We start from the raw sequence: 14,480 nt of genomic DNA, 5'->3' as shown, positions 1-14,480 counted from the left end.
TCACGCTTGAATTCCATCACGAATAACTTTTTTTCTGGAAAATTCTCACCAAAATGCTTTTGTGCGCTTATTAACAATACAATGAGCTGAGGAAATGAAGAAGGTTCATAAAATCTTACTCAAATGTATATTATATCTGCAGGATTTTTGGTATTGAAAATCGGCTATGTAGGTCCACGTTTTGGTATAGCCCCCATATAATGATACCTCCCTATTTTCGGTGTTTTGGTGATTTAAGCGATATTATTCACCGGAAATTTGGTATTTGAAGTTCGTAATGGATACTACATCCTATGACAGAAAATTGTCTGTACAGGTCCACGACATCGCACATCTCCAACATAGCGGCAACTCCTGATACTCGGTATTTTGATGATTTTAGCGACATTATCCACCGGAAATGTTTCAAATTTGGTATTTGAAGTTCGTAATGGGTACTACAGCCTATGAGAGAAAATTGTCCGTGCAGGTCCACGAAGTTTTTTTTTCAAGTTTCGCGTTTGAATATTATAAGGGCTTATGACAAAAATTGCCTATACAAGTTTAGGTCGTCGTATAAACCTTAATATAACGGCTACATTCGGTATTTTTAAGATTTTAACATAATTTTTACGGATTTCATTTTTTTATTTTTATTTATTTATTATTTTTTTTTTTTTTGAAAATTGCCAAATTTGTTCCAAATGGTGGAGGGTATTCAAAGTTCAGGTCGGCCGAACTTACAGCATTTTTACTTGTTCTTTTTTTAACTAAAGAGTGATTTGTTAAGAGCTTGATAACTTTTTTTTTTTAAAAAAAAGCATAAAATTTGCAAAATCTCATCGGTTCTTTATTTGAAACGTTAGATTGGTCCATGACATTTACTTTTTGAAGATAATTTCGTTTAAATGTTGACCGCGGCTGCGTCTTAGGTGGTCCATTCGGAAAGTCCAATTTTGGGCAACTTTTTCGAGCATTTCGGCCGGAATAGCCCGAATTTCTTCGGAAATGTTGTCTTCCAAAGCTGGAATAGTTGCTGGCTTATTTCTGTAGACTTTAGACTTGACTTAGCCCCACAAAAAATAGTCTAAAGGCGTCAAATCGCATGATCTTGGTGGCCAACTTACCGGTCCATTTCTTGAGATGAATTGTTCTCCGAAGTTCTCCCTCAAAATGGCCATAGAATCGCGAGCTGTGTGGCATGTAGCGCCATCTTGTTGAAACCACATGTCAACCAAGTTCAGTTCTTCCATTTTTGGCAACAAAAAGTTTGTTAGCATCGAACGATAGCGATCGCCATTCACCGTAACGTTGCGTCCAATAGCATCTTTGAAAAAATACGGTCCAATGATTCCACCAGCGTACAAACCACACCAAACAGTGCATTTTTCGGGATGCATGGGCAGTTCTTGAACGGCTTCTGGTTGCTCTTCACTCCAAATGCGGCAATTTTGCATATTTACGTAGCCATTCAACCAGAAATGAGCCTCATCGCTGAACAAAATTTGTCGATAAAAAAGCGGATTTTCTGCCACCTTTTCTAGGGCCCATTCACTGAAAATTCGACGTTGTGGCAGATCGTTCGGCTTCAGTTCTTGCACGAGATGTATTTTATACGGTTTTACACCAAGATCTTTGCGTAAAATCTTCCATGTGGTCGAATAACACAAACCCAATTGCTGCGAACGGCGACGAATCGACATTTCACGGTCTTCAGCAACACTCTCAGAAACAGACGCAATATTCTCTTTTGTACGCACTGTACGCATTCGTGTGGTTGGTCTAATGTCCAATAAAATAAACTGAGTGCGAAACTTGGTCACAATCGCATTAATTGTTTGCTCACTTGGTCGATTATGTAGACCATAAATCGGACGTAAAGCGCGAAACACATTTCGAACCGAACACTGATTTTGGTAATAAAATTCAATGATTTGCAAGCGTTGCTCGGTTAGTAAGTCTATTCATGATTAAATGTCAAAGCATACTGATCATCTTTCTCTTTGACACCATGTCTGAAATCCCACGTGATCTGTCAAATACTAATGCATGAAAATCCTAACCTCAAAAAAATCACCCTTTATAAACGCCATGTGTGAGAGGCTCCAAAAGAAATGGTACGATATCTACCATCTTTATAATACATCTAGTGTTGATAGAAATATTGAGGTGTGCCAAGTCTAAATTGAATCGTATATTAATTTAACGTTTTATGAGCTTTTTGGATATTCAAAATTTTGACCCGTGGTGATGGAGGTACCAGAAAAAGTGAAACGCTATATTCCATCGTCACACCCGATCTTGTAAAATCAATAATATTGGGATGTGTGACTTTTGAAGACATTCGAATTTTTTTTTTTAAATTTCCTAAATGTTGACCCTTTGTGGGGGAGGTACTTGATGGAGTGAATCGATATTGTACTGAACTAGCACTGACAAAAATATTTGGATTTGCAAAGATTGCACCAAATGGAATGATGCTTTCTCTTCCATAGAGGTAAATTATTTTCTTGAAAAATGTTGACCTTTTATGTGGGAGGTACCAGAAGAAGCTAGCCAGACAGACAGACGGACAGACGTCTCTAGATCGACTACAAATGTCCTGAAACGGAACCTGGAGACTAAAACCGTTATTTCGACTTTTTGACGGTCGGTCGAAGCTAGAATCTTGAAATTATGCACTAGGGACTTGATGGTCTTGGTGCGTAATCATGTGACAAGGCTAGGTGTTTAGAAATTCGTACTTATAGAAAGAAGAATTAAAATATCCTATTAATTGAATACTTTGTATTGGACAAACGGAATACACTAGAATTCTGAAATGTTACTAAATTTGAAACAATTTTGGAATTTCAAGTTCCTAATAGGTAATGTAGTACCTATGACAGAAAAAAGTACACACATAGGTTCACGTCTTCGTATAAGTCCAGTACAACGGTAACTCCCTATAATCGGTATTTCTATGATTTTAGCAATATTTTTCAACAAAATTTTATTGAGAATTTGCAAAATCCTTCGAAATGAATGAGGGTATTCAAAGTTCGGCCCGGCCGAACTTACTTCTTTTTTGGCAATATTTTTTAAACAAAACTTCATACATCGTACTAAAAGTTCAGATTTTCAGGGTTTTATATAATATTGAAGTTTTTCTGTTTTGGGAAAAAATAAGGGAAAACCCGTTACTTTTACACAAAATAGTCTTCCAAATATTTTGTTTTGAAGTTTTCATGGAGGATATTAGTAAAACAATTGCACAACCCACATCCAATTTTTCTGTCCAAAACTATTCCAACATTTCCATATGTAAACCCTAGAATCCAATAGTGGCCTCAATACCAAATTTTAGTCAAATTTACTATGTATATCCAAAACAATCTACATCTCCCTATCCTTGACAACAACATTGATCCAAAAATAGTATCATTTAGTACTTTTGGAGCAATTGTGGTGGGCATATGCAAAACCACCACCAGACCTCAACACTGGATACCAACAGAGACTTCAATATTAAATTTCATTATTTGAGCTCTATACATTTACTAAATACCAAATTTTGTAACATTTAGTAGTTTTTGTATAATTTTAGTACTCATTTGCAAAACTAGACACCAACAGTTATCGCTGTATCCCTTCAGCCAATATGTAATTTAGTACCATTTAGTACTTTTCGTACAAATATAGGACGCATTTCCTAACCACCCCCAAATCTCAAACACAGATACCACCATTTCGTTATTACAAACCTACCATCAACAGGGACCCGAATACATCAACAATATTATCAAATTCAAGCATCTCTCGTTCACCCTAAACCAACCTGTGGCGCACTTAGTTCGCGTTACCAAAACTACCTTAATCGGTTCAGATTTAAAAATCTTCCACATATATCTCGGTCCGAGTTCTTTAAAAAAATTTACAATTTCACTAACATTTACAAAAAAAATGGCCAATACAAGTTAAAATACACCACTTCCTTCTTCTACTTTCAGGTCCAGCCGTCGTTATTCCATTTCGTGTATGACAACGTGATTGTGTAGCGACTACGATGTCGCTCCATGAGACGCCATCAAATATCAGATTATTCGAGACATCCACACTGAAATCGATAGCGGCATCAACAATTAAAACATTAAAAAACAGCGGTAGCACTGCCAAACAAAGTCCTGCATACAATCGGCCAACAACTCATTACCAACAAAATTTTCTCTTTGGAAAAGCCAGGCAACAGCAGCAACGCCATCCACAGCAGCATCAGCAACAGTACCAGTATCCCGAACAGAATGAAACAACATTTGCACTGGTCTCTCAAAATGCAAACAATGCAACAGCCACCTTAACAACAGCGTCGACAACAACAACACGACCAACAATAGATGAGAATCTAGTGGCAACATCACAACGTCAACAGCCTGCAATATCCATGTTAACCAATGCTGCCAATGAAGCCTCATCGCACACCAGCATAGCAACATCAATTCCTCTACCGCCATCAACCTTATCTTTGCCATTATCGTCGTCGTCATCATCATCATCAACGTCCATGCTAACAACGTCAAATTCATCGGCTACATTTCCTCATGACTTAACATTGGCATCATCCTCCTCCTCGACATCCACATCTCCGTCCTCATCCTCGGAATCATCGGGCACAAGCGCCCTATCAACCCCCACATTTTCATCGCCAACTGTTTTCAACGATTCGGTAAAAACGTTAACTTCCGCTCTCACAACGGGTACATTCAACGATGCCGCCGATGCAGCAACCTCCTCCTTTCCCCTGTCCGCCACCAACAATGCCTTAGATGAGAATTTATTTTCCACTCCTTACAGTTATCTCGATGGCTACAGTAGCAGCAACAGCATCACGGCGACCACCATCACCAACACAGACGCCATTCCCACCACCACCACCAGCACCTCCCTCATTAGCGGCGCCATTATGAACAATAGCAGCTACTTTGGCTCGCCATTCAATCTAAGCCTTTCGGAGAATTCCACAACGACATCACTGCTGTCCTCGATGGCCTCTATTACCAGCGATGTCAGTATCGCCGATGACAGCGACAGCGATAATTGGATGGACCTTTCGGTAGTCATTCTGAAAGGCTTTATATTCTTCTCAATTATTCTAGCAGCCGTTCTTGGAAATGCGTTGGTTATAATTTCCGTTCAGCGTAATCGTAAATTGCGGTAAGTATGCAATTGTCAGCAGTTTGTTGGATTCAATCCATAGCCATTGATGGCGATGTAATGACGATGCCGACGATGTTGAGGACATTTTCACTTTGTGGTTTCAAATTTTAATCACAAGTATAATTTTGTGTGTAATGGTCGTGGAAATTATGGCCATCATAATGTGGCTTCCTTTTCGAGGGTGATTATGGGTGATAATCGGCAATTTTACAAAATGTTATTGCAACAGCCCATAATGTAAAATAAATATTGTTTTCAAGAGTCTCGACAAACAAAATCGAGGGTTTACTTATATCCCCAAAAGGAAATGCCTTTTGGGGATATAAATAAAACCCCTTAGCAATATGGCTACAGAAGGTTTAGACTCTATGTCTCGTTGGACCAAATCCTTTCCGGACATCCAGAGTTGATGTAGCGGTTTCCGTCCGTCCGTCTGTCTGGCTGGTGCTCACGATAACTCTCGAAGGGAGTATCTGATTTTGTCCAAACTTGGTACTTCGTAATATTATTATTTAACTTAGATCCAGTTCGGAGATGGGCAATATCGGTCCAGTCCCCCACAAAAGGTCAAAATTTTCACAGAAAATTACTGACTTCATATAAAAAGAAAGAGTCATCCAATTTTGTGCATCCTAATATTTTTATCAGTGCAAGGTCAGGTGTGAAAATCGACAATACCCGATCACTCCATCCAGTGTATTCCTCACAAAGGCTCAACATTTTGAATAATTACAAATCTTATAAAATCTAAAATATGTGCCCAAGTGTCTTCAAATCGGCACATCCCAATATTTCTCTCAACATAAGATCTGGCTGCCCCACAACGGGTCAAAATTTTAAATAAACCTATAAATCATAAATTGCGAAGTGAGAACTCGATTACTTTCAAATTCGGCTCATCGCAATATTTCAGTCGATACAAGACCAGATATGAAAATGGTCAAATTTTTTAATAATAATAAAAGTCGCGATTTACTTCAACCTTTGTATATTTCAATCCATAGATCCAATGAAAATACCACAAAGAGATTCAACATTTTGAAAAAGGGAGTAGTCGGTATAGCTCAAACCTACGACGTCATAATATTTATATCAGAATTAGGTCAGATGCGATGTGGATAATATTGGTCAACATCCTTGGTACCTTTTCCATAAAGGGTCAACAATTTGATTATGCCTAACGTAACTCAAAGTATTTTTTATTAAACTGATACAGGCTGTGGATATACATCAGCCGGTAAAATCAACTGCTTTTTAACTTGTTTTCGTCCAAATAGGATGCATTTCGGCACATCCGACCAAATTCAAAATTGTAGGATTTTCAAGATTTCCTAGCTAAAAACTGTGGATTTTTTCAAGGACTTTTAAAAACATGGCAATGAATTTTATTATGAAATCTTCTGAAAATAATCGTAGATTTTGTAAGAACCTTGCTATGGACTCCATTCCCTAAAACCGGTTCCTTCGTGCAAAAAATTTAGGGTTTTTACAAATACCAATTTTTACAGCCCCAGTCACATGGCTAGACTCTTTGGACCAAATCCGGACATTTGAAGTCGATCTAGCGATGTCCATCCGTCTCTCTGGCTATCTTATCTTCAAATTACACACATCACAATATTTTTATTAATCCAAGGTCTGGTATGAAATCAGGATATATCGGTTCACTCCTTCTGGTACCTTGCCCACAAAAGGTCAATATTTTGAATATTCATGAAGCTCATAAAACACGAAACTAAAATCCGATTCCATTCAGACTTGGTACATCTCAATAATTCCATCTGTTATAAAGGTTGTAGATATCGGATCATTCCTTCTGGTATATCCCCCACAAAGGGTAAACATTTTGAATAATCATGAAGCTCATAAAACGCAAAATTAACATCCGACTCCATTCAATATTTCCATCAATACAAGATCTGTTATAAAAAGATAATGATCATACCATTTCTTCTGGTATCTCCCCCACATATAATTCAATATTTTGAAAAACAAAACACTCAAAGAAAGTGAAATAAGCATCCAACTCTCTTCAAATTTCACAAATCTAAATATGTTTCCTAACGCAATATCTTCCAGCCCCTTCTGGTAGCTCACCTACAAAGGGTCACAATTTCCAATAATTATAACGGTCATAACTTGCGAAACAAGTCGGCGATACTTCCCTTCAAATTTTACACCTACCAATATTTTTATCTAAAATAGATGAAGTGGAATATTTCAGTCCGCTATATCTGGTACCCCACACATATTTCCATATTTTTCCAAAAATTTGCACATACCTCATATAAAGTACAGGAAGTAGACGATATAGTCCAAATCTGGCACGTTGTAATATATATCAGCCTTAGGGCAGATACGAATTGGTCAATATTGGCCAACTGATTCGGAACCTCACCATAAAGGGTAATCACTATGAATAATCATACCTCATGGCTGAGGGTATGCATCTGATGGCAAAACCGACTGATACTATTTTACTTGTTCTAAGTAGTTGCAGTTATAGGCTCCTGGTATATATGTGCCAGCAAACCTATTGATATTTTTCTGACTTGTTTAAAACAACTTTTCAACACCAATCAAAGCTTTAATTGTAGATTATAAAAAAAAAAAAACAGAAATAAAAATTTATTTTAATAATAATAATAATATTACTTGGATTTTTAAGAATATATTTTCAGGAGCCCTTATAAGTAAAGCCGTGGACATTTTAAACAAAAATTGCAAAAAAAAACCCTTAGAAGAAAAATCGATCTCCGAAAAAATTTCAATATTTTTAAGAATAATTTGTCAAGGGACCACCTGACAAATTTTTGGGATTTGTAAAAACATTTTCTTAAAAGCCCATTAAATCGAAATGTTGGAGCCCTTAGAAGCGAAAGCTCAACTTTTCATATAAATCTTCTTAAGAGACATTAGGATAATGTTTGTTTTTAAATAATTTTTCAAACTGCCTCAGAATAAAAATCTTGGGTTTTTATGAACATTTTTTCCAAAACTCTTAAGTGTGTTTTTATAAGTGTTTTTATTTTTAGTGTTTTTATAAGAGTACTTGGATTTTTGAGAATCCAAACTATGCATTTTTAGAAATATCTTTCAGAAGAACTTAGAACACACATCGTACACGTTTACAAAAAAAAAAAATTGAAAAATTGTACTGCAAATGAAAATAGTGGATTTTTTTAAACATATTTTTTTTAAGATATCCCATGAGACCTCATGACAAAATCTAGAATTTTTGTACCCTCCAACATAGTATGGAGGGTATATTAAGTTTGTCTTTCCGTTTGTAAAACCTAGAAATATACATTATATATCCCACAAGGTATATATATTCTTAATCAGCATATAATTCTATGTCGATTAGCGAACTCACTCTAGTTTCCGAACGAGATGAAGTATGTTGATAAAATTGTACTCAAATGTTCATTATGTCTGCCGGGCTCATAGTATTGAAAATGGGCCATGTAGGTCCACATTTTGGTATAGCACTCATACTATGGTACCTCCCTATTTTCGGTATTTTGATGATTTAAGCGACATTATTCACCGGAATTGTTTCAAATTTGGAATTTGAAGTTCGTAATGGATACTACAGCCTCAGACAGAAAATTACTCATGTAGGTCCATGTCTTCGTATAGCCCCCATATAACGGTACCCTCCGATATTCGTTATTTTGATTATTTTAGCGACACTATTTAGCGGAATTGTTTCATATTTGGTATTTCACAGAAAATTATCTGTGCAGGTCCACGTTTTGGTATATCCCCCATATAATGGAACCTCCATATATTCGGTATTTTTATGATTTTAGCTACATTTTTACCGATTTTTTTTTTTTTCAAGTTTCGCATTTGAATATTGTACTGGCTTCTGACAAAAATTGCCTATGCAGGTCCACGTCGTCGTATAGACCCTAATATGACGGCTATATTCGGTAGTTTTAAGATTTTAACAGAATTTTTAACGGATTTTATTTTTTTGAAAATTGTAAAATTCGTTACAAATGGTGGAGGGTATTCAAAGTTCGGCCCGGTCGAACTTACTGTTTTTTTACTTGTTTAATATTATTTTTTTTTTTAGAAGTATATTTTTTTCTTTCTATTTAAATTTTTTTCTATCAATTTCCAGAAAGATCTACTGTTCTGTCTCCTGATCACAAAATGGTACAGATTTTTCAGGAGTTTTTTCAGAGATTTTCTAAAAGGGAATGCATTTTTTTGACCTTTTTATTTCCTAGTAGAAACATGGAATTTAAAAATATTTTTAAGAACTCTATCAAACAATCTTAGATTAGTTTAAGTATATGTTTAAGATTCCCTAAATAGGACTTTCAAGGACTTCTAAAAAATAATGTGTTTAATTATAAACTTTGCGGAAAATAATATTGGATTTTGTAAGAGCCTTGCTATGGACTCCATTCCCTAAAATCGGGGAAAAAATATGAAGAGTCTCATGCTCCCTGGACAAAAAGGGGTTAAACATTTATGGCTTGTTTACGAATATTCATTTTTTTGCCTATAAGTTGTAATTACAGGCTCATGGTATATATGTTTAAATTTAACGCAATTTTTCTTTAATGCTAAGTTATTTAAGAGAAGTCCTAAAAACAAAAATAAACCTATATGAAGAATATATTAAGATCTGCCTTAAGAAAAATCCTACACCTCTTACAAATATTTCTTCAAGATTCCTCTAAAACAAAATCATGAATTTTTACTAATATTTTTAGCAGAGTTGTCAGAACTAAAATCGCGTACATCGTCACAAAATTCCTCAATTAACAAAAATTTATTTTTAAGAATATATTTTCAGGAGACTTATAAGTACAGTCGTAGACATTTTAAACAAAAATTGCAAAAAAAAACCCTAAAAAGAAAAATCTATCTTCGAAAAATTGTATATTTATTAAGAATATGTTGTCAAAAGACCACCTCACAAAATTTAAAAAATTGTTTTTAAAAGCCCATAAATCGAAATGTTATTGCCCTTAGAAGCAAAAGCTTGAACTTTTCATATCAATCTTCCATTAGAATAATTTTTTAAGAAAAATTTTTAAAAATATTTTTCAAAAGGGTAATTGTTGATTCTGAGAATATTTTTTAAGAAAATCGAGTTTTGCAGGAAGACTTAAAAACAAAATCCTGGATTTCAAGAGCTTTTTAGCATTACTGGAATATTTTCAAGAGCCTTCAGAAAAGTATTTTCTTCACTCTTCCTTTTTGAGGCCGATTTTTTCAAGAGCCTTTTTTTGCACTCTTCCATTTCGGATGTTTAACGATTTTCTTTCCTAGAGCCCTGAGAAGTAGGTTCGTGGATCTCTAAAAATATTTTTAAGAGAAAAGTATGGATTTTTAAAATTATTTTTCTAAGGGCTCTCTGAAGTAATGTCGCGGATTAAGATTATATTTTAAAAGCCCTGGAATAAAAATGTAGAATTTTTTAGAATGTTTTTTAAAAAACTTAGAAGTAAGATCGTGGATTTCTTAAAACCATTTTTATTGGACCGCCAGAAACCAAATCCTTGATCTTTGTCATCATTATATTTTGAGGTGGGTTTTTTAAAAAAATTATGGTTTTTTCAAGAATGTTTAATGGCTTTCTGAAGCAAAACACGTGGATTTTAAAGAATATATTTTAATGGCCCAAAGAATCAAAATTTAAGATTTTTTTCAAAAGCCTTTAGAAGCGAAATCACGGATGTTAATAATCCCTAAGAATCTAAATTTGGGATTTTAGATTATTTTTAAAGGTCTTTCGAAGTGAAATAATATCCAATCAGCCTTCACAAACAAAATCGTACTTTTGTACACAATTTATTTGAGAATCTCCCATAGAGGACATAACCTTATCGCAATTACATTAATCCGTATTAGAAATATCCACCAATATTTTTTTCCTATTACCGAGAAAATATAATCCTTCCACTACTTTCGTTTCGTTGCCTACATCATCGCAGCGCCTAAGTAACTTCATTGCAGCAAAAATAACTAACGACCAAATCGAGAAAACCTTCAGTTTCCATCGAAGTAAAAGTGCAACTAACCTTCTACTTAATCATGCTACTTATTACGACCTTTTCTGTATAAACGAGCAATTTAAATAGATTGTAACATTCAACCCTCATATATCAAATTATGGAAGCCCTGTTGTGCCTGGGCCAGAGATAGCTTGGCTGGTTCACCTGGCAAAAGGCCTGCTGCTGCAAAAAGTAGTCGCCCAGAATAGTGTGTGAGTGGCTGTGTGTGTGGGTTGACTGAGTTTGAAGTAAATGTCGATAGCGAGTGCGATGTCGATGTCAATGTCGACATCGATTTCTTCCCTTTCCCTGCTCATCCCACATTCCATTTGAGAGTTGTGCTTTGAGAAAATCAAAAAGAAATAGACGACGACGAAGAAGAAATTGTATTTACTTGCAATAAACTTAGGTAATGGCATTAAACGATGGAAATGACAAGACCTCTGTCTGTCTGTCTCTGTATGGCAAAAGTTCCTAGAACCGAACAGAGCCAAAGCAAAAGAAAAGAGCAAATGGAATATTAAAATGCATTAAGGAAACAGGAGACGAATGAATAATAACAAGACAGGAACATAATGTGTGACTGGATGACTGCTTGTTCGCCTAACTGACTGAGTGGCTGTGGTATGTGTTGTGCCCAGCAAAATAAGCAACGACAAATATGAACGTTTAGAGTCGGAAATAACTGTCAATATATATGTATTTGTATTTATGTATTTGTATGTGTGCGTGTGTGTTTGTGTTTAGAGGATATAAATTTAGATTAAATTACAGAAATGCAACAGTTTTGCTTAGCTGACTTTCGTTACATTGGAGACAAATTTATGATTTGCCTTGTTACAAAGAGTTATTATGGCAAGTAGGGAAATATATAATTTATATTCCCATTTAGGAGAATAACGAAGACTGTATTCAAGTGTTAGCAACTTATTTGAGATTGTTTATTACATGTGTAAAATGATAGAATTCAAAAAAGTTTTATAAATGCAATTGTAAAAGATGAGTGACTGCCTGCCTCATCAAGGAACAGAAAAAAGCAAAGACAGAATCCTAACATCCTAAACTGTTGCATGGGTTATTTGGAAATTCGTACTTAAAGCTACACAACTTAGCAGGCAGTTTCCTATTGACATGAGACAGGTCTTTTTTATACCCTCCACCATACATAGTATGAAGGGTATATGAAGTTCGTCATTCCGTTTGTAACTCATCGAAATAATAATTTTAGACCCAACAAAGTATATATATTCTTGATCAGCGTAAAATTCAGAGATAGAGTCAAAACGAATTAAGATAGGAAGCTAACATTTTACACAGATCAGTCTTTCAACGGTCGAGTTCGAAGATGGGCTATATCAGTCCACGATAACGATGCCTCCCGATATTCGGTTTGGATTTTGATGATCTAAGCCAAGTTTTTCAATGGAATGGCCTAAAAGTTCACACAAGAAGTTCCTTCTGAGTACCTCACCTCCTAAAAGAAAATTGTCTGCATAGGTTCACGATATATTATTAATCAGCGTAAAATTCTAAGACGATTTAGCACCGTCCGCCCGCCTGTCCATCTCTTGTAATCACGCTAGAGTCAAAACGAATTAAGATAGGAAGCTAAAATTTTATACAGATCAGTCTTTGGTCTGGCGGAAGTTCAATTTCGAAGATATATCGGACACGATATCGTGTGGCCCCCATATAACGGTACCTACCGATACAGGCTTATTTTATGATCTTAGCTAAATTTTCAATGGAATTGTCAGAAAATCGACACAAGGAGTTCCTTCTGAGTACTTTACCCCAGGAAGAGAATTTTCTGTATAGGTCAACATATATGCCCCATATAACAGTACAGGGTGAGATGAAAAAACTACAACCAACTTCAGACTGCTGTCGTTTCTAAGCCACTCTTCCGACAGCTATTAAAATTATTCCAGTGACAGCTCATTATATTGTTTACAAGTGCACAAAAGCATTTTGGTGAGAATTTTCCAGAAAAAAAAGTTTTTTGTGATGGAATTCAAGCGTGATAGTGTGATTTCTTTATATTTGGCTGGAAAATCACAAGTGGCTATCGTTCATTATTTTAATGTGAATAAATCTTTTGTGTCTCGTACCATCGCTCGTTACCGTGATACTGGTAGCGTAGCCCGACATCAAGGAAGAAAACAGCAACATCAGCAGAAATGGTTCGAAAAGTAAAGAAGTGACTTGATCGAAACTTGCGTCGCTGTGGCCGAAAAATGACTCGTGAGCTAAACATTCCATTTTGCAAATATTGAAAATTGAGCTCGGAGTAAAGTCATAGAAATTTCAGAAAGTGCAAAAAATTACACCGCAACAGACTTAAAAGAGCTAAAGATTCACTTCGCTTGGCCGAAAGTGGTGAACTGAATTATCGTGTTTACTTGCCAAAAAGGTCAGCTGAAATGTGCACCTTCGGTTGACCACCGGATCTCAAGTGCCGGTCATGGTGATGGTGTGGGCCGCCATAACAGCCGATGGTCTCTATCCGCTCGTATTAATCGACCGCGAAAATATTCTGGAGGATGTATTTAAGCCTTAGGTACGCAAACATTTTGGCCGCAGACCTTGGACATTCAGCACCATCGCACGCGCCACCCAAGAATAGTTACAAAATTAGATTCCTCGCTACATTTCCAGCGCATAATGGCCACCAGAATCTCCGATTCCAATCCGTTGGACTATTGTGTCTTGTATTTTGGAAAGCAAGGTGGGAACTAAAGAATACCAAAGTGGCGATCACCTCAAGCAAGTGCTTCGCGGGAATGAGCTAAAATACTGCAGAGCAACATTCGGGCAGCTTGTGGCGGTTTCATTGGCCGTTTGAAGGCCATAATTCATGTCAAAAAGGACCAATTGAAACAAATCTAAACTTATTCTAAAATTTGACGCTATTTCCGACATTTTTGCTTTCATTCAATAAAATTTGAAAAAAAAAAATTAAAGTTGTAACGTTTGACTTTGTTGCAGTTTTTTTATCTCACCCCGTATATAGTACTGGAAGAGAAATTTCTATATAGGTCCACGATATCGAACCAAATCCCCATCCCCCCAGATATTCGATATTTTGACGATATTAGGGACATGATTCACCGGAGTTGTTTTAAATTTCGTATTTAGAATTCGTAGTGGGTACTACAGCCTCTGACAAAAATTGAGTATGCAAGCAAACGTCTTCGTATAGCCTCTATATAACGTACCTCCCATCATTCGGTATTTTGATGATTTTAGCGACGTCATTCATCGGAGTTGTTTCTAATTTCGTATTTA

At 35.9% G+C, this 14,480-nt stretch overlaps 1 protein-coding gene across 1 annotated transcript in view; it reads left to right on the top strand.

Moving 5' to 3' along the window:
• The window catches only part of LOC131803250 (octopamine receptor beta-3R-like), a 122,584-nt gene that overhangs the window by 49,601 nt on the left and 58,503 nt on the right, over nt 1-14,480 (top strand). The window contains exon 2 of the mRNA XM_059124347.1: nt 3,969-5,169. Within this exon, the coding sequence (XP_058980330.1) occupies nt 4,025-5,169 (1,145 nt within the window). The 5' untranslated portion in view covers nt 3,969-4,024. The remainder of the gene's footprint in view (nt 1-3,968; nt 5,170-14,480) is intronic.

The sequence above is a fragment of the Musca domestica genome, unplaced genomic scaffold, assembly GCF_030504385.1.
Source record: "Musca domestica strain aabys unplaced genomic scaffold, Musca_domestica.polishedcontigs.V.1.1 1, whole genome shotgun sequence".
NCBI classification, from domain to species: Eukaryota; Metazoa; Arthropoda; class Insecta; order Diptera; family Muscidae; genus Musca; species Musca domestica.
Note: the sequence above shows the minus strand (reverse complement) of the source record. Positions and strands in the feature narration are given on the sequence as shown.